This window comes from Bactrocera oleae, chromosome 2 (assembly GCF_042242935.1).
Source record: "Bactrocera oleae isolate idBacOlea1 chromosome 2, idBacOlea1, whole genome shotgun sequence".
Lineage (NCBI taxonomy): Eukaryota > Metazoa > Arthropoda > Insecta > Diptera > Tephritidae > Bactrocera > Bactrocera oleae.
Genome location: NC_091536.1, coordinates 32397615 through 32419619, shown reverse-complemented (window position 1 = coordinate 32419619; position 22005 = coordinate 32397615). Strand labels below are relative to the sequence as shown.

General features: G+C 36.6%; 3 protein-coding genes across 3 annotated transcripts in view; all 3 read left to right on the top strand.

The window, feature by feature from the left end:
- LOC106625457 (stalled ribosome sensor GCN1) overlaps window positions 1–10784 on the top strand; it is a 28603-nt gene extending 17819 nt beyond the window's left edge. Inside the window, exon 4 of the mRNA XM_036365831.2 lies at window positions 3826–10784. Coding sequence (XP_036221724.2) covers window positions 3826–10674 — 6849 coding nt within the window. The 3' untranslated portion in view covers window positions 10675–10784. The remainder of the gene's footprint in view (window positions 1–3825) is intronic.
- A 75-nt stretch (window positions 10785–10859) lies between these two features.
- On the top strand, window positions 10860–16376 carry LOC138858905 (stalled ribosome sensor GCN1-like). Its single transcript, XM_070112951.1, is given in 2 exon segments — window positions 10860–11222; window positions 11224–16376. Coding segments are annotated over 2 exon segments (5406 nt in total). The 3' UTR covers window positions 16267–16376.
- Window positions 16377–16451: 75 nt separating this feature from the next.
- Window positions 16452–21968, top strand: LOC138858904 (stalled ribosome sensor GCN1-like). The gene is given in 2 exon segments (XM_070112950.1): window positions 16452–16814; window positions 16816–21968. Coding segments are annotated over 2 exon segments (5406 nt in total). The 3' UTR covers window positions 21859–21968.
- The last annotated feature ends 37 nt before the right edge of the window (window positions 21969–22005 follow it).

The window sequence follows — 22005 nt, the reverse complement described above, 5'->3', positions numbered from 1 at the left end:
TCTCCGCATGACACTAACCACCTCTTTGCATGCCCAACATACCCCACTCATCTAACACCCTTCTCCCTATGGTCCGACCCCGTCGAAACAGCTCGTTTCCTGGGCCTCCCGTTAGATGACCTCGACGACAACGAATCTGGAATTTATCACCCAAACGGGGACTAGGTAATCGTTACAACAACAACAACATTGTGAAATTAGGAACTCACCCCGCCCACTCTTCATATAACGGTACTGTTAAAAACTACTAAAAGCGCGATAAATCAAGCACTAAACAAGTCAGAGACATTAAATTTTATCTCTGGGATGGTATAAGATGATTTTGTAGGAACCACGTTCAAAATTAGATAGTGGACGTGTCACCGCTCACTTTTAGGTGAAAACCCATATCTTGGGATCTGCTTAACCGATTTCAACCAAATTCGGTACATAATATTCTTCTCATATTTCTATATTATAGTACGAAATTGGACGAAATCGGATAACAACAACGCCTATTTCCCATATAACATCATTTTAAATTCCATCTGATTTTTTCACTGAATAATTTTTCCGTGAATAATACGTTTAAAGTATGCCACCTTGTGACCAAAAATTATCTAAATTGAACCAAAACTGTTTAAGCCCCTATGTACTGAATATGTGGACCCCAGTGCCTATAGTTGACTTTTTACCGAAAATATCGGTCAACATAGAACAAGGCGGCAAGATCCACAAAGAAATCTAAAACGAGTATACCATTTGTCCTTGCGAGAGTATAAAATGTTCGGTTACATCTTTACTTGTTTTCCTTCAATTGTAGTAGAGTATCTAGGTAAAAGATGAAGATACGTAGCACTTCGTGATAAACTAAAACCTGATGCTTATAGTTATTTAAACAAGTCATCTAGAGTTCGACAGCACCACCTCCAAAGCTTGCAATTTCTGCTAAAACTTTCAACAACTCAAGTTGAGATTCCTCTAAACGCGGGCGACCAACTGTTTCGTGCACATTTAATTGTTGTTTTACAACTGAATCCTTGATAACGTTTTTGATTAATGCCTGTCTTTGTTTTCTAAAATTTATATTCAGCGTTACGTTTTTTGCTTTTAAGTAGTTTTCTCGATGCATCAAGACTTTTTTGCAATTTAGTTATTTCTTGATTAATCTGTAGCCCTCCAAGACCCGCATCACGACTTAAAAGACTGGTATTCAACTCACTCTCTATCAGTGAAATTTGAAGCTGTAGAGTTTTAACCATCAAAGCAAAAGGCCCACTAGACACATTTTGCTGTAAAAAGAGATTTAGATTAGAGTTTATCATACAAACCAAAATTTGCATAACTAACAACTTTAATGAGTAGAATTTAAGTGATAGTAATGACTTGAAAATAATATAAAAACAGTAATATTATAATGATATTGAATTATAGTGCCAACTAACCTGTTTAAGAAAAAATCAAGCATGTTGGTTTATTTTAGCAGTAGCAAACTGTTTCAAATCATTTATTTTCTGAGTTATAAATTTTCCAAAAGCACTGTTGTCATTTTTAAATATTTTTTTGTTGTCCAGAACAAGTTTGACTTTTGTTGACAAACCTTAGGTGTTTTTTTTTAGGAAACCTTCTACCCACCATGCTTTAAATAACAGTGGATAAAATATTCAGTATACAATTAAATGACGTATATTTTCAAAAGTCCAAATAACAGGTAAATCCCCGGTCAACGAAAATAACAATAGAATAATAGAAGTCTAAAAGTACTGAGAACATATGATTTTTATCTGTTTTAATATCAAGTTAAATAGATGAAGTACAAATGGCGCTATTCTATAAAGTCAACTCTTACCTCGAGAGTCTATCGTAATATCAAGTTCACTACCCCCTGCCCATGGTAAGATGTTATGAGATTCACTCAACATATATGCCAATGCATGGATGCATCATTACACACCTGTGTCTAATTGGCAATCTGGTAAATGGTGAAACTGGTGTTTTTATTTACGTTCTTAAAGTGTCTTAATTCACGGTACTATTATTTGGGGATTTATTGAGGGATTATTTATTAATTATAAGCTCTTGTAAAATTAATCCATTATTTTTAAATTAATATTAAACTGAAGGTTTTATTTAGCATCGTTAGAATGGTTGGATTTAGGTCAAATATGCACCGTTTATTCGATAAGTTTTTGCCATTTTGATGGTAATATCATAATGCTACTCATATAAACCCTCGTCCTTACCATTAGTGTGATTTTCCCGGACCTTCCATTAATGTGATTTTTGAGTTATTACAATTGCGATGCAATTTGTTGCAATTACAATTGAATGTCTGATACTCTAAAAATCTAAATGCCAACGCCTCAGGTGGCTGGCACATGCTTTGTTTTTTAGGTATTCCCGATTTTGGCTCTGCAGTCACGTACGTCGCTGCATTTGTTGTTGCAACCTACTGTGGTATGTTAAGAATTACCCTGCTAGAAGAGGAGGCGTCCACGGATCCCTTATGAATGTTACTCAATGTAGAAATACCAACGTTCCGTTTTCGGCTCTTGTTGATTATGTAGGATAATAATCGTAGGCAAACGTCTCTAAGAATCGCATATCTCCGCCCCAATTTCTCAGTCGAAGCGGTCCTCATACTCAGATTATTGTACGATATTGACGTCATGTGTCTAAAAGTAAACAGCTATCTCACCGATTTCGTTTTTTCTCTGCAACCATATTCACGAAGAAGTACAGATTGGATTTTAATATCACAATCGATGTCATTGAAATTCCGACTGTCAAAACCCAATGATTTGAGGCGTTACACTCGACAGCTTCTGCTGCACTTCGCATACGATCGCGGTCCTCAAGTCGCACCCAGGAAAAACACAAAATTTGTTGGCAACATACAACCCAATCGGCCGAGCGGCCAATAACTACGCAACACCGATATGGTCCCGTAGATGTAGTGAAACGCAGACGAAGAAGCTTCAGCCGTGTCAGAACACTGATATCCGTACGATAACAGGATGCCTCTTGCAGTCTCACCTGCATAGAGATACTTGGTTGCTTCGGGTTAAGAAAAACAATGCACTCCTCTCCAAACAGTTTCTGCTTTAAAGTTTTCGCAGAAATCATGCCTGCAGTCATCTGTTTGAAGTCGAGCCGCCTCCTAATAGCAAGAAGAGGCCATGTTTCGTGAAGATACCTCGTCAAATGAAAAAGTTTTCCATACAAGCACTTTATTCCGATTGTTCAGTTTGTATGGCAGCTATATGCTATAGTCATCCGATCTATACAATTTCTTCGGAGATTAGATAAATGCCTTAAATAATAATACATGCCAAATTCGTGAAGATACTTTGTCAAATGAAAGAGTTTTTCATACAAACACTTGATTCCGATTCTTCAGTTTGTAATGCAGCTATATGCTATAGTGGTCCGATATCGGCCGTTCCGACAAATGAGCAGCTTCTTTGTGAGAAAAGGACAGGTGCAAAATTTCAGATCGATAGCTTAAAAACTGAGGGACTAGTTTGTATATAATATATACAGACAGACAGACGGACATGGCTAAATCAACTCAGCTCATTATCATCATTTATGTATACATTTTATAGGGTCTCCGGCGTTTCCTTCTGGGTGTTACAAACTTCATGGCAAACTTAATATACCCTGTTCATGGTATAATGAATAAATTTCTTATGTACATACATACATATGTACAAACATAATTATATCCTATTATTCCTAAAATTTGATCTAAAGTAAGTGTAAAATATTTCATCTATTGCAATATTGTTATATAATTTCCTTAATAACTATATATCTTTCTAAGCACACTATTTTATTTTGTAGGGCGCAGGATACTTAAGTTGCAACGCAATTTCTGAGGAGGAAACCTCAATTGTACTACATCTCGCTATGGAACTTTTTTCGAAGGCACTTCAAACCGAAATTCAAGAAAGAGTTATATGCTGCACCTTAGATATGTTTAGCTTGTGGATGCTAAAATTTATTGGTGAATTACCTAAATCAATCATCGATATCTTTAAAAGAGGGTTGGATCTAAAAACAACTACGCAAACAGTAAGAATATCATATCTTCAATGGTTTTTAGCTGGTCTTAACAATGCAAAATTGCACCATGATCTTAACTTGACACCCCTACTTATAAAAATAGTAGAGAGAGGGTTACAAAGCCCTCTTCAAATTTCACTTGTATGCGAATCGGTTTGCGCTGCTTGCATCATAATACAAACAATTAAAATAACTAGTGATCCTATATTTGGAAGTTTTTGGAGCACTATATTTGACATGAATAAGCAGATATTTTTTTCCGAACGATTCATGGCAGCTGCGCCCCCTGAAACATTATGCTACGTATCATTAATGGCTGAAAAATTATTAACGCAATACTCTGATAAACTTAAAGGCCCATTGAATGTTCTATTCAAGGCTCTTGTTTGTAATTTGATATCAAATTCCGAAAAACTCAGAACATATACTTTGAGTTTACTTCCAAGATTGATGAATGCCAATGGGGGTGTAGACTATATTAACAAAATTATGATCGAACTTGAAAATCAGATCGATAATATTAAATTCAGTAACGATTATGATGGTCATCACGAAGAAAATCTTGCTACTAAAAACATCTTAGTAGAAATAATGCAAAGTATATGTAACTTTGAACAAATTCCTGATGAAGCTAAAAAACTAGCTTTGCAGTCTCTACTTATATGTCATCATCCTGGTGTGTTTTGTAACAATTCGGTTTTGTGGGAAACCATTTTAAAAAGCAAGTTTAATTTTGATCCAGAAATATTTGTTTCGGTTAATGCTAAAGAAATTACAAATATAATAATGGATAACTTTCAATTGAAAAAAACCTATGAAAATTCTATTTCTACAATTGTTCGGCTAAGTGCTGGGAAATTATTATCAACGCTAATGCAAAAAATTATAACCGATTTAATAAGTGTTGAAAGTAGTGATATTACTGAAGAGGAATACTATTTATATCTAACACCAAAACGAGAGATATTCGATGAGACAGCTATTAAAAGTGATATATATTCTGCAACTGGACACGCGCGAGACAACAAACATCAAAATGAAAAAACAATTAGTAGTGAAAGTGAGAAAAAACGATATAAGGCAAAAGCAAATCTTTCCGAACTTTCACAAAAACAACAAGAGGTTATTAAAAATCAGATTGAGAAAGAAAACTATACGAAAGATCGTGTTGGCATTCTCGATAAAAAGTTAAAAAATGCCATATCTATGTTAGAAGCGGCATTCGCAGGAAATCCTAAAGCAGTTTCATTACATTTTCATAAGTTATTAATGCAACTATTAAAGTTACTTACATGTCCAATCGCAGCTAAATCGTTGGCAAAACTTTATTTCAAATTACGAGAAGCATGCTTTGAAGATAGCTTTGATTTGGGTAGAGATATTGCTATAATGACCGTACGATTAGAAAACCCACGGATAGATTTGCCAAATGAATGGATAACAAACGATATGAACGAGATCATCAAAAGTATTTTACTCAACATCCATAAACTCTTAATATACCGTCATACTGATGGACATAAAAAAACATCAAACACTCTATTTAGCGCACCGTCCTTCACATATACATTCGAGTTTTTAAAACGAGCGTTTGCGACAAATTTCGTAGTGAACAGCGAAGAATTGTTGTTGATTGGTATTCAATTGATTGAAAGTCATGCTCAAATTAGAGGCTTTACGGTGTTTGGTGAAGTGACAGACTACAACCACCCTAAGTACATGCCTCGTTTAGAAATGTCGAAATTACTACTCAATTTTATAAATATGTACCAAGGCAGAGTTCAAACACAAGCCGTAGGTGCACTTTTGGAAGTGGCAAACTTAAGTTCTGGGGAAGACTACTGTGCATATGCTACTAACGATGAGATAGAGCTATTTTTAAATTCGTTGGAAAGCAGCAAAGAGTCAGTAAGAGAAGTTTCATTGAGGGTTCTGAAAATTATTAAAAAAGTTATTTTGTTTAAAAATGAAATGCACCAAAATTTAATTTCTCGTTTAAAACTTCGATTGTGGATTGCTAAATATGACACTTCGGGTGAAAATCGCATATTAGCTTCAGATTTGTGGGAATCGGCTAAATTTGTACCACCTGAATTAGATGATGTACTTTTGCTTGTCACACATAAGGAGCTTTGTATACAAAAAGCTGCTTCTGCTTCTCTTGTGCAATTACTTTCCACTAATCATGAACAGGTAAAATATACAGCAAAATCTTTACTCGATATATACAGAGAAAAATTGACCATGATTCCTCCTAAATTGGATCAATTCGATCGAGAAATTTTTCCTGCTATAGATCAATGGGAGCCTCGAAGAGGAATTGCCATATCAATATCACAGGTTTCCAAATTTTTTGATGTTGACGACGTTAATGAAATTATGCAATTTATGGTAGCACAAGGATTTAGAGATCGTAATGAAACTGTCCATAAAGAAATGCTTGCATCTGCTCTTTGTATAGTGGATTGTCATGGACAAGAAACTATAGTCAACTTGTTACCAGTTTTCGAAGACTTTTTAGACAAAGCACCGAAATCACAAACCTTCGATAACGTTAGACAAGCTGTGGTCATTTTAATGGGATCATTAGCTCGACACTTAGAAGCTGATGATATTCGAATTGAACCTATAGTGCGAAGGCTAATTTCAGCTCTGTCAACACCTTCTCAGCAAGTACAAGAAGCCGTGGCTAATTGCTTACCACATTTAGTTTCATCGGTGAAAGATAAAGCTCCTGAAATTATAAAGAAATTATTGCAACAACTAATAAAATCTGATAAGTATGGAGAGCGGAGGGGTGCAGCTTATGGAATTGCGGGCATTGTGAAAGGCTTGGGAATTTTGTCATTGAAACAATTCGATATAATGTCAAAATTAACGACATTTATACAAGAGAAAAAAAATTATAAATCACGGGAAGGTGCACTTTTTGCTTTTGAAGTATTATGTACAACCCTTGGACGTTTATTTGAGCCTTACATTGTTCATGTACTACCTCATCTATTGCAATGCTTTGGAGACTCGTCTCAATACGTTAGGCAAGCAGCTGATGATACGGCAAAAGTAGTTATGGGTAAACTTTCGGCACATGGAGTTAAACTTGTTCTTCCATCGTTACTTAATGCTTTAGATGAAGATTCCTGGCGAACGAAGACAGCTTCGGTTGAACTTCTCGGAGCTATGGCATTTTGTGCACCCAAACAATTGTCATCATGTTTACCTAACATAGTTCCAAAACTAATCGAAGTACTTGGTGACTCGCATACTAAAGTGCAGGAAGCTGGTGCTGACGCACTCAAAGTAATAGGATCCGTAATAAAAAATCCCGAAATTCAAGCTATCGTTCCTATATTATTGACAGCTTTAGAAGATCCATCAAAAAATACTTCAAATTGTTTGCACAGTTTACTTCAAACAAAATTTGTACATTTTATAGATGCACCATCTTTGGCCCTAATAATGCCTGTGGTTGAGAGAGCATTCATGGATAGATCTACCGAGACTCGAAAAATGGCAGCTCAAATCATAGGTAATATGTACTCTCTTACCGATCAAAAGGATTTAGTGCCATATTTGCCTAATATAATTCCTGGTCTAAAGATGTCTCTTCTTGACCCCGTGCCGGAGGTTAGAGCCATCTCTGCGAGAGCATTAGGAGCTATGGTTCGTGGAATAGGTGAATCTTCATTTGAAGATCTACTACCATGGTTGATGCAAACCTTGACATCAGAATCTAGTAGTGTCGACCGCAGTGGAGCTGCTCAAGGTCTTGCCGAAGTTGTTGGCGGTTTAGGAGTGCAAAAGTTGCATCAATTAATGCCAGATATTATCACAACTGCGGAGAGAACAGATATTGCCCCACATGTGAAAGATGGATATATAATGATGTTTATATATATGCCAGGGCCTTTCCCTAAAGATTTTACTCCTTATATTGGCCAAATAATTAATCCTATATTAAAAGCATTGGCTGATGAGAATGAGTATGTTCGGGACACGGCATTAAAAGCGGGGCAACGCATAGTGAATTTGTACGCCGAATCAGCAGTGATGCTTCTTCTTCCTGAACTAGAAAAGGGTTTATTTGATGATAACTGGAGAATACGGTTTAGTTCTGTTCAATTATTAGGAGATTTGCTATACAGAATATCGGGCGTATCTGGAAAAATGACTACAGAAACGGCAAGTGAAGATGATAATTTTGGAACCGAACAGTCACATACTGCCATAATAAGATTTTTAGGCGAAGAAAGGCGAAATAGAGTTCTTTCAGGCCTTTATATGGGTCGGAGTGATGTATCACTGATGGTACGACAAGCGTCACTACATGTTTGGAAAGTCGTAGTAACAAACACACCACGCACACTAAGGGAAATCTTACCTACATTATTTAGTTTACTATTAGGATGTTTGGCAAGCACCAGCTATGATAAACGTCAAGTTGCTGCGCGAACGTTAGGAGATTTGGTGAGAAAATTGGGAGAGAGAGTACTTCCCGAAATAATACCAATATTAGAGAAGGGACTTAATTCGGAACATCCAGATCAACGTCAAGGAGTTTGCATTGGCCTATCGGAAATAATGACCTCAACTTCTAAAGAAATGGTATTGTCGTTCGTTAACAGTCTAGTTCCAACAGTAAGAAGAGCTTTATCGGATCCTTTGCCTGAGGTGAGAGGAGCCGCGGCAAAAACTTTTGAATCTTTACATTCAACTGTTGGCTCACGTGCTTTAGACGATATTTTACCTTCAATGCTTGAGGGGTTGAATGACCCTGATCCAACTGTTGCAGAATATACATTAGATGGCCTTCGCCAAGTGATGACAATTAAATCTCGAGTGGTATTGCCATATCTTGTTCCCCAATTAACATCAACTCCAGTAAATACAAAAGCCCTTTCCATATTAGTTTCCGTGGCAGGGGATGCATTAACAAAGTACCTTCCAAAAATTCTGGATGCTTTGCTACATGCACTTTCCGATGCACAAGGAACTGCCTATGAGTACCAAGAATTAGATTATTGTCAAGCAGTAATACTGTCAGTTACAGACGAAATCGGTGTTCGGACAATTGTCGACACTCTAATGATGTCAGCAAAATCTGATTGCATAAATATAAGAAAGTCGGCGTCAAGTTTACTTTGTGTATTCTGTACTCACTCTCCAGGTGATTATTCCCAATATGTTCCACAATTGTTACGCAGTTTATTACGCCTAATGGCTGATTCCAATCGCGACATTTTACAAAATTCATGGGATGCGTTAAACTCAGTTGTGAAAACTTTAGATTCAACCCAACAAATTTCTCTAGTGTGTGACGTTAGACAAGCCGTTCGGTTTGCTTCGAGCGAAATTAAAGGTTCCGAGCTGCCGGGCTTTTGCCTTCCGAAAGGAATTACGCCTCTACTTCCCGTCTTTCGGGAAGCAATTTTGAATGGAATGCCAGATGTTAAAGAAAATGCAGCCGAAGGGTTAGGTGAAATTATTTCTCTAACCAGTGCTCAGTCTTTACAGCCATCTGTTGTTCAAATAACTGGACCGTTAATTCGAATTCTAGGAGATCGTTTTAATGCAGGTGTCAAGGCAGCTGTACTGGAAACATTAGCTATTTTATTGAAAAAAGTTGGAGTCATGTTGAAACAATTTTTACCGCAGTTACAAACAACATTTCTGAAGGCTTTACACGACTCGAACAGAAGTGTTCGCATGAAAGCTGGGCAAGCAATATCTGAATTGGTTATCATACATTCACGGCCTGATTCAATATTTAATGAAATTCACAATGGGATAAAATCTAATGACGACCCGTCCATGCGAGAAACTATGTTAGCGGCAATACGTTTAAGTATTAATTTAGCTGGAGAAAAAATGTCTGAATGTTTAAAGCTACAATTAAGCGCTACTCTACTAAATATGATAGGACATTCAGAAGAAATTAGTCGATCTGCTTCTGCAGGTTGTTTAGGAGCACTTTTGAAATATTTATCGATTCAACAAGTTGATGATTTATTAGAGCTTCATATCTTCGTTGCTGGAAATGGTGACGTATTATTAAAACACGGACGAACCGCAGCCCTGTTTGTGGCATTGAAAGAGAGTCCTGCTATTATTACTTCGAAATATGAATCCAAGTTGATAGAATTTATCACTTCTAGTATTTCATCAGACAAAATAAATATTGCAAGCAGTGGTGTTCGCGCAATGACGTGTTTATTGCACTATTATATGTCGAATGATATTATGTGCTCTCCAATAATAGTTTCATGCTTTACAAGGGCTATGAATCACAAAAGCAACGAAATAAAACAGATTGTTGCTAAAAGCTGTAATTACTTGGCAAAAACGTTAGCTATTGATAAGATGAGCCCAGATGTTATTAAACAGCTCGTACCAATGCTAGTTAACGGTACCAAAGAAAAAAATGGTTATGTAAAGTCTAATTCTGAGATAGCTTTAGTTTCAATTTTGCATCTCCGTGATAACGATACTACTTTTAGCTATGTTTGTCAACTTTTAGAAGTTGGCGCGAGGGATTCCTTAAATGAAGTTGTAAACAAAGTTTTGCGTAAAGTTGCTGTCCAAGCTATTGGTAAAGACGAAGAATTTGATGACACAATATTGAATTGAAGTAAAATTATAGATGTAAGAATACACCCTATTAAAATTGTCCGAAATGATTTTGTCTTATGTACTGTAAATGAATAAATTATTTATTTCGAAATAAAAAAATAAAAATATTTTTGTTGTTAAGTTATTGTATTGAATAGATTTAATAAAAGATAAACATTCTCAATAAAAAGTTAAAAAGTGCCATGTCTATGTTAAAGGCGGCATTCGCAGGAAATCCTAAAGCAGTTTCATTACATTTTGATAAGTTATTAATGCAATTATTAAAGTTACTTACATGTCCAATCGCAGCTGAATCGTTGGAAAAACTTTATTTCAAATTTCGAGAAGCATGCTTTGAAGATAGCTTTGACTTGGGTAGAGATATTGCTGTAATGACCGTACGATTAGAAAACCCACGGATAGATTTGCCAAATGAATGGATAACAAACGATATGAACGAGATCATTGAAAGTATTTTACTCAACATCCATAAACTCTTAATATACCGTCATACTGATGAACATAAAAATACATCAAACACTCTATTTAGCGCACCGTCCTTTACATACATATACATTCGAGTTTTTAAAACGAGCGTTTGCGACAAATTTCGTAGTGAACAGCGAAGAATTGTTGTTGATTGGTATTCAATTGATTGAAAGTCATGCTCAAATTAGAGGCTTTACGGTGTTTGGTGAAGTGACAGACTACAACCACCCTAAGTACATGCCTCGTTTAGAAATGTCGAAATTACTACTCAATTTTATAAATATGTACCAAGGCAGAGTTCAAACACAAACCGTAGGTGGACTTTTGGAAGTGGCAAACTTAAGTTCTGGGGAAGACTACTGTGCATATGCTACTAACGATGAGATAGAGATATTTTTAAATTCGTTGGAAAGCAGCAAAGAGTCAGTAAGAGAAGTTTCATTGAGGGTTCTGAAAATTATTAAAAAAGTTATTTTGTTTAAAAATGAAATGCACCAAAATTTAATTTCTCGTTTAAAACTTCGATTGTGGATTGCTAAATGTGACACTTCGGGTGAAAATCGCATATTAGCTTCAGATTTGTGGGAATCGGCTAAATTTGTACCACCTGAATTAGATGATGTACTTTTGCTTGTCACACATAAGGAGCTTTGTATACAAAAAGCTGCTTCTGCTTCTCTTGTGCAATTACTTTCCACTAATCATGAACAGGTAAAATATACAGCAAAATCTTTACTCGATATATACAGAGAAAAATTGACCATGATTCCTCCTAAATTGGATCAATTCGATCGAGAAATTTTTCCTGCTATAGATCAATGGGAGCCTCGAAGAGGAATTGCCATATCAATATCACAGGTTTCCAAATTTTTTGATGTTGACGACGTTAATGAAATTATGCAATTTATGGTAGCACAAGGATTTAGAGATCGTAATGAAACTGTCCATAAAGAAATGCTTGCATCTGCTCTTTGTATAGTGGATTGTCATGGACAAGAAACTATAGTCAACTTGTTACCAGTTTTCGAAGACTTTTTAGACAAAGCACCGAAATCACAAACCTTCGATAACGTTAGACAAGCTGTGGTCATTTTAATGGGATCATTAGCTCGACACTTAGAAGCTGATGATATTCGAATTGAACCTATAGTGCGAAGGCTAATTTCAGCTCTGTCAACACCTTCTCAGCAAGTACAAGAAGCCGTGGCTAATTGCTTACCACATTTAGTTTCATCGGTGAAAGATAAAGCTCCTGAAATTATAAAGAAATTATTGCAACAACTAATAAAATCTGATAAGTATGGAGAGCGGAGGGGTGCAGCTTATGGAATTGCGGGCATTGTGAAAGGCTTGGGAATTTTGTCATTGAAACAATTCGATATAATGTCAAAATTAACGACATTTATACAAGAGAAAAAAAATTATAAATCACGGGAAGGTGCACTTTTTGCTTTTGAAGTATTATGTACAACCCTTGGACGTTTATTTGAGCCTTACATTGTTCATGTACTACCTCATCTATTGCAATGCTTTGGAGACTCGTCTCAATACGTTAGGCAAGCAGCTGATGATACGGCAAAAGTAGTTATGGGTAAACTTTCGGCACATGGAGTTAAACTTGTTCTTCCATCGTTACTTAATGCTTTAGATGAAGATTCCTGGCGAACGAAGACAGCTTCGGTTGAACTTCTCGGAGCTATGGCATTTTGTGCACCCAAACAATTGTCATCATGTTTACCTAACATAGTTCCAAAACTAATCGAAGTACTTGGTGACTCGCATACTAAAGTGCAGGAAGCTAGTGCTGACGCACTCAAAGTAATAGGATCCGTAATAAAAAATCCCGAAATTCAAGCTATCGTTCCTATATTATTGACAGCTTTAGAAGATCCATCAAAAAATACTTCAAATTGTTTGCACAGTTTACTTCAAACAAAATTTGTACATTTTATAGATGCACCATCTTTGGCCCTAATAATGCCTGTGGTTGAGAGAGCATTCATGGATAGATCTACCGAGACTCGAAAAATGGCAGCTCAAATCATAGGTAATATGTACTCTCTTACCGATCAAAAGGATTTAGTGCCATATTTGCCTAATATAATTCCTGGTCTAAAGATGTCTCTTCTTGACCCCGTGCCGGAGGTTAGAGCCATCTCTGCGAGAGCATTAGGAGCTATGGTTCGTGGAATAGGTGAATCTTCATTTGAAGATCTACTACCATGGTTGATGCAAACCTTGACATCAGAATCTAGTAGTGTCGACCGCAGTGGAGCTGCTCAAGGTCTTGCCGAAGTTGTTGGCGGTTTAGGAGTGCAAAAGTTGCATCAATTAATGCCAGATATTATCACAACTGCGGAGAGAACAGATATTGCCCCACATGTGAAAGATGGATATATAATGATGTTTATATATATGCCAGGGCCTTTCCCTAAAGATTTTACTCCTTATATTGGCCAAATAATTAATCCTATATTAAAAGCATTGGCTGATGAGAATGAGTATGTTCGGGACACGGCATTAAAAGCGGGGCAACGCATAGTGAATTTGTACGCCGAATCAGCAGTGATGCTTCTTCTTCCTGAACTAGAAAAGGGTTTATTTGATGATAACTGGAGAATACGGTTTAGTTCTGTTCAATTATTAGGAGATTTGCTATACAGAATATCGGGCGTATCTGGAAAAATGACTACAGAAACGGCAAGTGAAGATGATAATTTTGGAACCGAACAGTCACATACTGCCATAATAAGATTTTTAGGCGAAGAAAGGCGAAATAGAGTTCTTTCAGGCCTTTATATGGGTCGGAGTGATGTATCACTGATGGTACGACAAGCGTCACTACATGTTTGGAAAGTCGTAGTAACAAACACACCACGCACACTAAGGGAAATCTTACCTACATTATTTAGTTTACTATTAGGATGTTTGGCAAGCACCAGCTATGATAGGATAGATTTGGTGAGAAAATTGGGAGAGAGAGTACTTCCCGAAATAATACCAATATTAGAGAAGGGACTTAATTCGGAACATCCAGATCAACGTCAAGGAGTTTGCATTGGCCTATCGGAAATAATGACCTCAACTTCTAAAGAAATGGTATTGTCGTTCGTTAACAGTCTAGTTCCAACAGTAAGAAGAGCTTTATCGGATCCTTTGCCTGAGGTGAGAGGAGCCGCGGCAAAAACTTTTGAATCTTTACATTCAACTGTTGGCTCACGTGCTTTAGACGATATTTTACCTTCAATGCTTGAGGGGTTGAATGACCCTGATCCAACTGTTGCAGAATATACATTAGATGGCCTTCGCCAAGTGATGACAATTAAATCTCGAGTGGTATTGCCATATCTTGTTCCCCAATTAACATCAACTCCAGTAAATACAAAAGCCCTTTCCATATTAGTTTCCGTGGCAGGGGATGCATTAACAAAGTACCTTCCAAAAATTCTGGATGCTTTGCTACATGCACTTTCCGATGCACAAGGAACTGCCTATGAGTACCAAGAATTAGATTATTGTCAAGCAGTAATACTGTCAGTTACAGACGAAATCGGTGTTCGGACAATTGTCGACACTCTAATGATGTCAGCAAAATCTGATTGCATAAATATAAGAAAGTCGGCGTCAAGTTTACTTTGTGTATTCTGTACTCACTCTCCAGGTGATTATTCCCAATATGTTCCACAATTGTTACGCAGTTTATTACGCCTAATGGCTGATTCCAATCGCGACATTTTACAAAATTCATGGGATGCGTTAAACTCAGTTGTGAAAACTTTAGATTCAACCCAACAAATTTCTCTAGTGTGTGACGTTAGACAAGCCGTTCGGTTTGCTTCGAGCGAAATTAAAGGTTCCGAGCTGCCGGGCTTTTGCCTTCCGAAAGGAATTACGCCTCTACTTCCCGTCTTTCGGGAAGCAATTTTGAATGGAATGCCAGATGTTAAAGAAAATGCAGCCGAAGGGTTAGGTGAAATTATTTCTCTAACCAGTGCTCAGTCTTTACAGCCATCTGTTGTTCAAATAACTGGACCGTTAATTCGAATTCTAGGAGATCGTTTTAATGCAGGTGTCAAGGCAGCTGTACTGGAAACATTAGCTATTTTATTGAAAAAAGTTGGAGTCATGTTGAAACAATTTTTACCGCAGTTACAAACAACATTTCTGAAGGCTTTACACGACTCGAACAGAAGTGTTCGCATGAAAGCTGGGCAAGCAATATCTGAATTGGTTATCATACATTCACGGCCTGATTCAATATTTAATGAAATTCACAATGGGATAAAATCTAATGACGACCCGTCCATGCGAGAAACTATGTTAGCGGCAATACGTTTAAGTATTAATTTAGCTGGAGAAAAAATGTCTGAATGTTTAAAGCTACAATTAAGCGCTACTCTACTAAATATGATAGGACATTCAGAAGAAATTAGTCGATCTGCTTCTGCAGGTTGTTTAGGAGCACTTTTGAAATATTTATCGATTCAACAAGTTGATGATTTATTAGAGCTTCATATCTTCGTTGCTGGAAATGGTGACGTATTATTAAAACACGGACGAACCGCAGCCCTGTTTGTGGCATTGAAAGAGAGTCCTGCAATTATTACTTCGAAATATGAATCCAAGTTGATAGAATTTATCACTTCTAGTATTTCATCAGACAAAATAAATATTGCAAGCAGTGGTGTTCGCGCAATGACGTGTTTATTGCACTATTATATGTCGAATGATATTATGTGCTCTCCAATAATAGTTTCATGCTTTACAAGGGCTATGAATCACAAAAGCAACGCAATAAAACAGATTGTTGCTAAAAGCTGTAATTACTTGGCAAAAACGTTAGCTATTGATAAGATGAGCCCAGATGTTATTAAACAGCTCGTACCAATGCTAGTTAACGGTACCAAAGAAAAAAATGGTTATGTAAAGTCTAATTCTGAGATAGCTTTAGTTTCAATTTTGCATCTCCGTGATAACGATACTACTTTTAGCTATGTTTGTCAACTTTTAGAAGTTGGCGCGAGGGATTCCTTAAATGAAGTTGTAAACAAAGTTTTGCGTAAAGTTGCTGTCCAAGCTATTGGTAAAGACGAAGAATTTGATGACACAATATTGAATTGAAGTAAAATTATAGATGTAAGAATACACCCTATTAAAATTGTCCGAAATGATTTTGTCTTATGTACTGTAAATGAATAAATTATTTATTTCGAAATAAAAAAATAAAAATATTTTTGTTGTTAAGTTATTGTATTGAATAGATTTAATAAAAGATAAACATTCTCAATAAAAAGTTAAAAAGTGCCATGTCTATGTTAAAGGCGGCATTCGCAGGAAATCCTAAAGCAGTTTCATTACATTTTGATAAGTTATTAATGCAATTATTAAAGTTACTTACATGTCCAATCGCAGCTGAATCGTTGGAAAAACTTTATTTCAAATTTCGAGAAGCATGCTTTGAAGATAGCTTTGACTTGGGTAGAGATATTGCTGTAATGACCGTACGATTAGAAAACCCACGGATAGATTTGCCAAATGAATGGATAACAAACGATATGAACGAGATCATTGAAAGTATTTTACTCAACATCCATAAACTCTTAATATACCGTCATACTGATGAACATAAAAATACATCAAACACTCTATTTAGCGCACCGTCCTTTACATACATATACATTCGAGTTTTTAAAACGAGCGTTTGCGACAAATTTCGTAGTGAACAGCGAAGAATTGTTGTTGATTGGTATTCAATTGATTGAAAGTCATGCTCAAATTAGAGGCTTTACGGTGTTTGGTGAAGTGACAGACTACAACCACCCTAAGTACATGCCTCGTTTAGAAATGTCGAAATTACTACTCAATTTTATAAATATGTACCAAGGCAGAGTTCAAACACAAACCGTAGGTGGACTTTTGGAAGTGGCAAACTTAAGTTCTGGGGAAGACTACTGTGCATATGCTACTAACGATGAGATAGAGATATTTTTAAATTCGTTGGAAAGCAGCAAAGAGTCAGTAAGAGAAGTTTCATTGAGGGTTCTGAAAATTATTAAAAAAGTTATTTTGTTTAAAAATGAAATGCACCAAAATTTAATTTCTCGTTTAAAACTTCGATTGTGGATTGCTAAATGTGACACTTCGGGTGAAAATCGCATATTAGCTTCAGATTTGTGGGAATCGGCTAAATTTGTACCACCTGAATTAGATGATGTACTTTTGCTTGTCACACATAAGGAGCTTTGTATACAAAAAGCTGCTTCTGCTTCTCTTGTGCAATTACTTTCCACTAATCATGAACAGGTAAAATATACAGCAAAATCTTTACTCGATATATACAGAGAAAAATTGACCATGATTCCTCCTAAATTGGATCAATTCGATCGAGAAATTTTTCCTGCTATAGATCAATGGGAGCCTCGAAGAGGAATTGCCATATCAATATCACAGGTTTCCAAATTTTTTGATGTTGACGACGTTAATGAAATTATGCAATTTATGGTAGCACAAGGATTTAGAGATCGTAATGAAACTGTCCATAAAGAAATGCTTGCATCTGCTCTTTGTATAGTGGATTGTCATGGACAAGAAACTATAGTCAACTTGTTACCAGTTTTCGAAGACTTTTTAGACAAAGCACCGAAATCACAAACCTTCGATAACGTTAGACAAGCTGTGGTCATTTTAATGGGATCATTAGCTCGACACTTAGAAGCTGATGATATTCGAATTGAACCTATAGTGCGAAGGCTAATTTCAGCTCTGTCAACACCTTCTCAGCAAGTACAAGAAGCCGTGGCTAATTGCTTACCACATTTAGTTTCATCGGTGAAAGATAAAGCTCCTGAAATTATAAAGAAATTATTGCAACAACTAATAAAATCTGATAAGTATGGAGAGCGGAGGGGTGCAGCTTATGGAATTGCGGGCATTGTGAAAGGCTTGGGAATTTTGTCATTGAAACAATTCGATATAATGTCAAAATTAACGACATTTATACAAGAGAAAAAAAATTATAAATCACGGGAAGGTGCACTTTTTGCTTTTGAAGTATTATGTACAACCCTTGGACGTTTATTTGAGCCTTACATTGTTCATGTACTACCTCATCTATTGCAATGCTTTGGAGACTCGTCTCAATACGTTAGGCAAGCAGCTGATGATACGGCAAAAGTAGTTATGGGTAAACTTTCGGCACATGGAGTTAAACTTGTTCTTCCATCGTTACTTAATGCTTTAGATGAAGATTCCTGGCGAACGAAGACAGCTTCGGTTGAACTTCTCGGAGCTATGGCATTTTGTGCACCCAAACAATTGTCATCATGTTTACCTAACATAGTTCCAAAACTAATCGAAGTACTTGGTGACTCGCATACTAAAGTGCAGGAAGCTGGTGCTGACGCACTCAAAGTAATAGGATCCGTAATAAAAAATCCCGAAATTCAAGCTATCGTTCCTATATTATTGACAGCTTTAGAAGATCCATCAAAAAATACTTCAAATTGTTTGCACAGTTTACTTCAAACAAAATTTGTACATTTTATAGATGCACCATCTTTGGCCCTAATAATGCCTGTGGTTGAGAGAGCATTCATGGATAGATCTACCGAGACTCGAAAAATGGCAGCTCAAATCATAGGTAATATGTACTCTCTTACCGATCAAAAGGATTTAGTGCCATATTTGCCTAATATAATTCCTGGTCTAAAGATGTCTCTTCTTGACCCCGTGCCGGAGGTTAGAGCCATCTCTGCGAGAGCATTAGGAGCTATGGTTCGTGGAATAGGTGAATCTTCATTTGAAGATCTACTACCATGGTTGATGCAAACCTTGACATCAGAATCTAGTAGTGTCGACCGCAGTGGAGCTGCTCAAGGTCTTGCCGAAGTTGTTGGCGGTTTAGGAGTGCAAAAGTTGCATCAATTAATGCCAGATATTATCACAACTGCGGAGAGAACAGATATTGCCCCACATGTGAAAGATGGATATATAATGATGTTTATATATATGCCAGGGCCTTTCCCTAAAGATTTTACTCCTTATATTGGCCAAATAATTAATCCTATATTAAAAGCATTGGCTGATGAGAATGAGTATGTTCGGGACACGGCATTAAAAGCGGGGCAACGCATAGTGAATTTGTACGCCGAATCAGCAGTGATGCTTCTTCTTCCTGAACTAGAAAAGGGTTTATTTGATGATAACTGGAGAATACGGTTTAGTTCTGTTCAATTATTAGGAGATTTGCTATACAGAATATCGGGCGTATCTGGAAAAATGACTACAGAAACGGCAAGTGAAGATGATAATTTTGGAACCGAACAGTCACATACTGCCATAATAAGATTTTTAGGCGAAGAAAGGCGAAATAGAGTTCTTTCAGGCCTTTATATGGGTCGGAGTGATGTATCACTGATGGTACGACAAGCGTCACTACATGTTTGGAAAGTCGTAGTAACAAACACACCACGCACACTAAGGGAAATCTTACCTACATTATTTAGTTTACTATTAGGATGTTTGGCAAGCACCAGCTATGATAGGATAGATTTGGTGAGAAAATTGGGAGAGAGAGTACTTCCCGAAATAATACCAATATTAGAGAAGGGACTTAATTCGGAACATCCAGATCAACGTCAAGGAGTTTGCATTGGCCTATCGGAAATAATGACCTCAACTTCTAAAGAAATGGTATTGTCGTTCGTTAACAGTCTAGTTCCAACAGTAAGAAGAGCTTTATCGGATCCTTTGCCTGAGGTGAGAGGAGCCGCGGCAAAAACTTTTGAATCTTTACATTCAACTGTTGGCTCACGTGCTTTAGACGATATTTTACCTTCAATGCTTGAGGGGTTGAATGACCCTGATCCAACTGTTGCAGAATATACATTAGATGGCCTTCGCCAAGTGATGACAATTAAATCTCGAGTGGTATTGCCATATCTTGTTCCCCAATTAACATCAACTCCAGTAAATACAAAAGCCCTTTCCATATTAGTTTCCGTGGCAGGGGATGCATTAACAAAGTACCTTCCAAAAATTCTGGATGCTTTGCTACATGCACTTTCCGATGCACAAGGAACTGCCTATGAGTACCAAGAATTAGATTATTGTCAAGCAGTAATACTGTCAGTTACAGACGAAATCGGTGTTCGGACAATTGTCGACACTCTAATGATGTCAGCAAAATCTGATTGCATAAATATAAGAAAGTCGGCGTCAAGTTTACTTTGTGTATTCTGTACTCACTCTCCAGGTGATTATTCCCAATATGTTCCACAATTGTTACGCAGTTTATTACGCCTAATGGCTGATTCCAATCGCGACATTTTACAAAATTCATGGGATGCGTTAAACTCAGTTGTGAAAACTTTAGATTCAACCCAACAAATTTCTCTAGTGTGTGACGTTAGACAAGCCGTTCGGTTTGCTTCGAGCGAAATTAAAGGTTCCGAGCTGCCGGGCTTTTGCCTTCCGAAAGGAATTACGCCTCTACTTCCCGTCTTTCGGGAAGCAATTTTGAATGGAATGCCAGATGTTAAAGAAAATGCAGCCGAAGGGTTAGGTGAAATTATTTCTCTAACCAGTGCTCAGTCTTTACAGCCATCTGTTGTTCAAATAACTGGACCGTTAATTCGAATTCTAGGAGATCGTTTTAATGCAGGTGTCAAGGCAGCTGTACTGGAAACATTAGCTATTTTATTGAAAAAAGTTGGAGTCATGTTGAAACAATTTTTACCGCAGTTACAAACAACATTTCTGAAGGCTTTACACGACTCGAACAGAAGTGTTCGCATGAAAGCTGGGCAAGCAATATCTGAATTGGTTATCATACATTCACGGCCTGATTCAATATTTAATGAAATTCACAATGGGATAAAATCTAATGACGACCCGTCCATGCGAGAAACTATGTTAGCGGCAATACGTTTAAGTATTAATTTAGCTGGAGAAAAAATGTCTGAATGTTTAAAGCTACAATTAAGCGCTACTCTACTAAATATGATAGGACATTCAGAAGAAATTAGTCGATCTGCTTCTGCAGGTTGTTTAGGAGCACTTTTGAAATATTTATCGATTCAACAAGTTGATGATTTATTAGAGCTTCATATCTTCGTTGCTGGAAATGGTGACGTATTATTAAAACACGGACGAACCGCAGCCCTGTTTGTGGCATTGAAAGAGAGTCCTGCAATTATTACTTCGAAATATGAATCCAAGTTGATAGAATTTATCACTTCTAGTATTTCATCAGACAAAATAAATATTGCAAGCAGTGGTGTTCGCGCAATGACGTGTTTATTGCACTATTATATGTCGAATGATATTATGTGCTCTCCAATAATAGTTTCATGCTTTACAAGGGCTATGAATCACAAAAGCAACGCAATAAAACAGATTGTTGCTAAAAGCTGTAATTACTTGGCAAAAACGTTAGCTATTGATAAGATGAGCCCAGATGTTATTAAACAGCTCGTACCAATGCTAGTTAACGGTACCAAAGAAAAAAATGGTTATGTAAAGTCTAATTCTGAGATAGCTTTAGTTTCAATTTTGCATCTCCGTGATAACGATACTACTTTTAGCTATGTTTGTCAACTTTTAGAAGTTGGCGCGAGGGATTCCTTAAATGAAGTTGTAAACAAAGTTTTGCGTAAAGTTGCTGTCCAAGCTATTGGTAAAGACGAAGAATTTGATGACACAATATTGAATTGAAGTAAAATTATAGATGTAAGAATACACCCTATTAAAATTGTCCGAAATGATTTTGTCTTATGTACTGTAAATGAATAAATTATTTATTTCGAAATAAAAAAATAAAAATATTTTTGCTGTTAAGTTATTGTATTGAATAGATTTAAT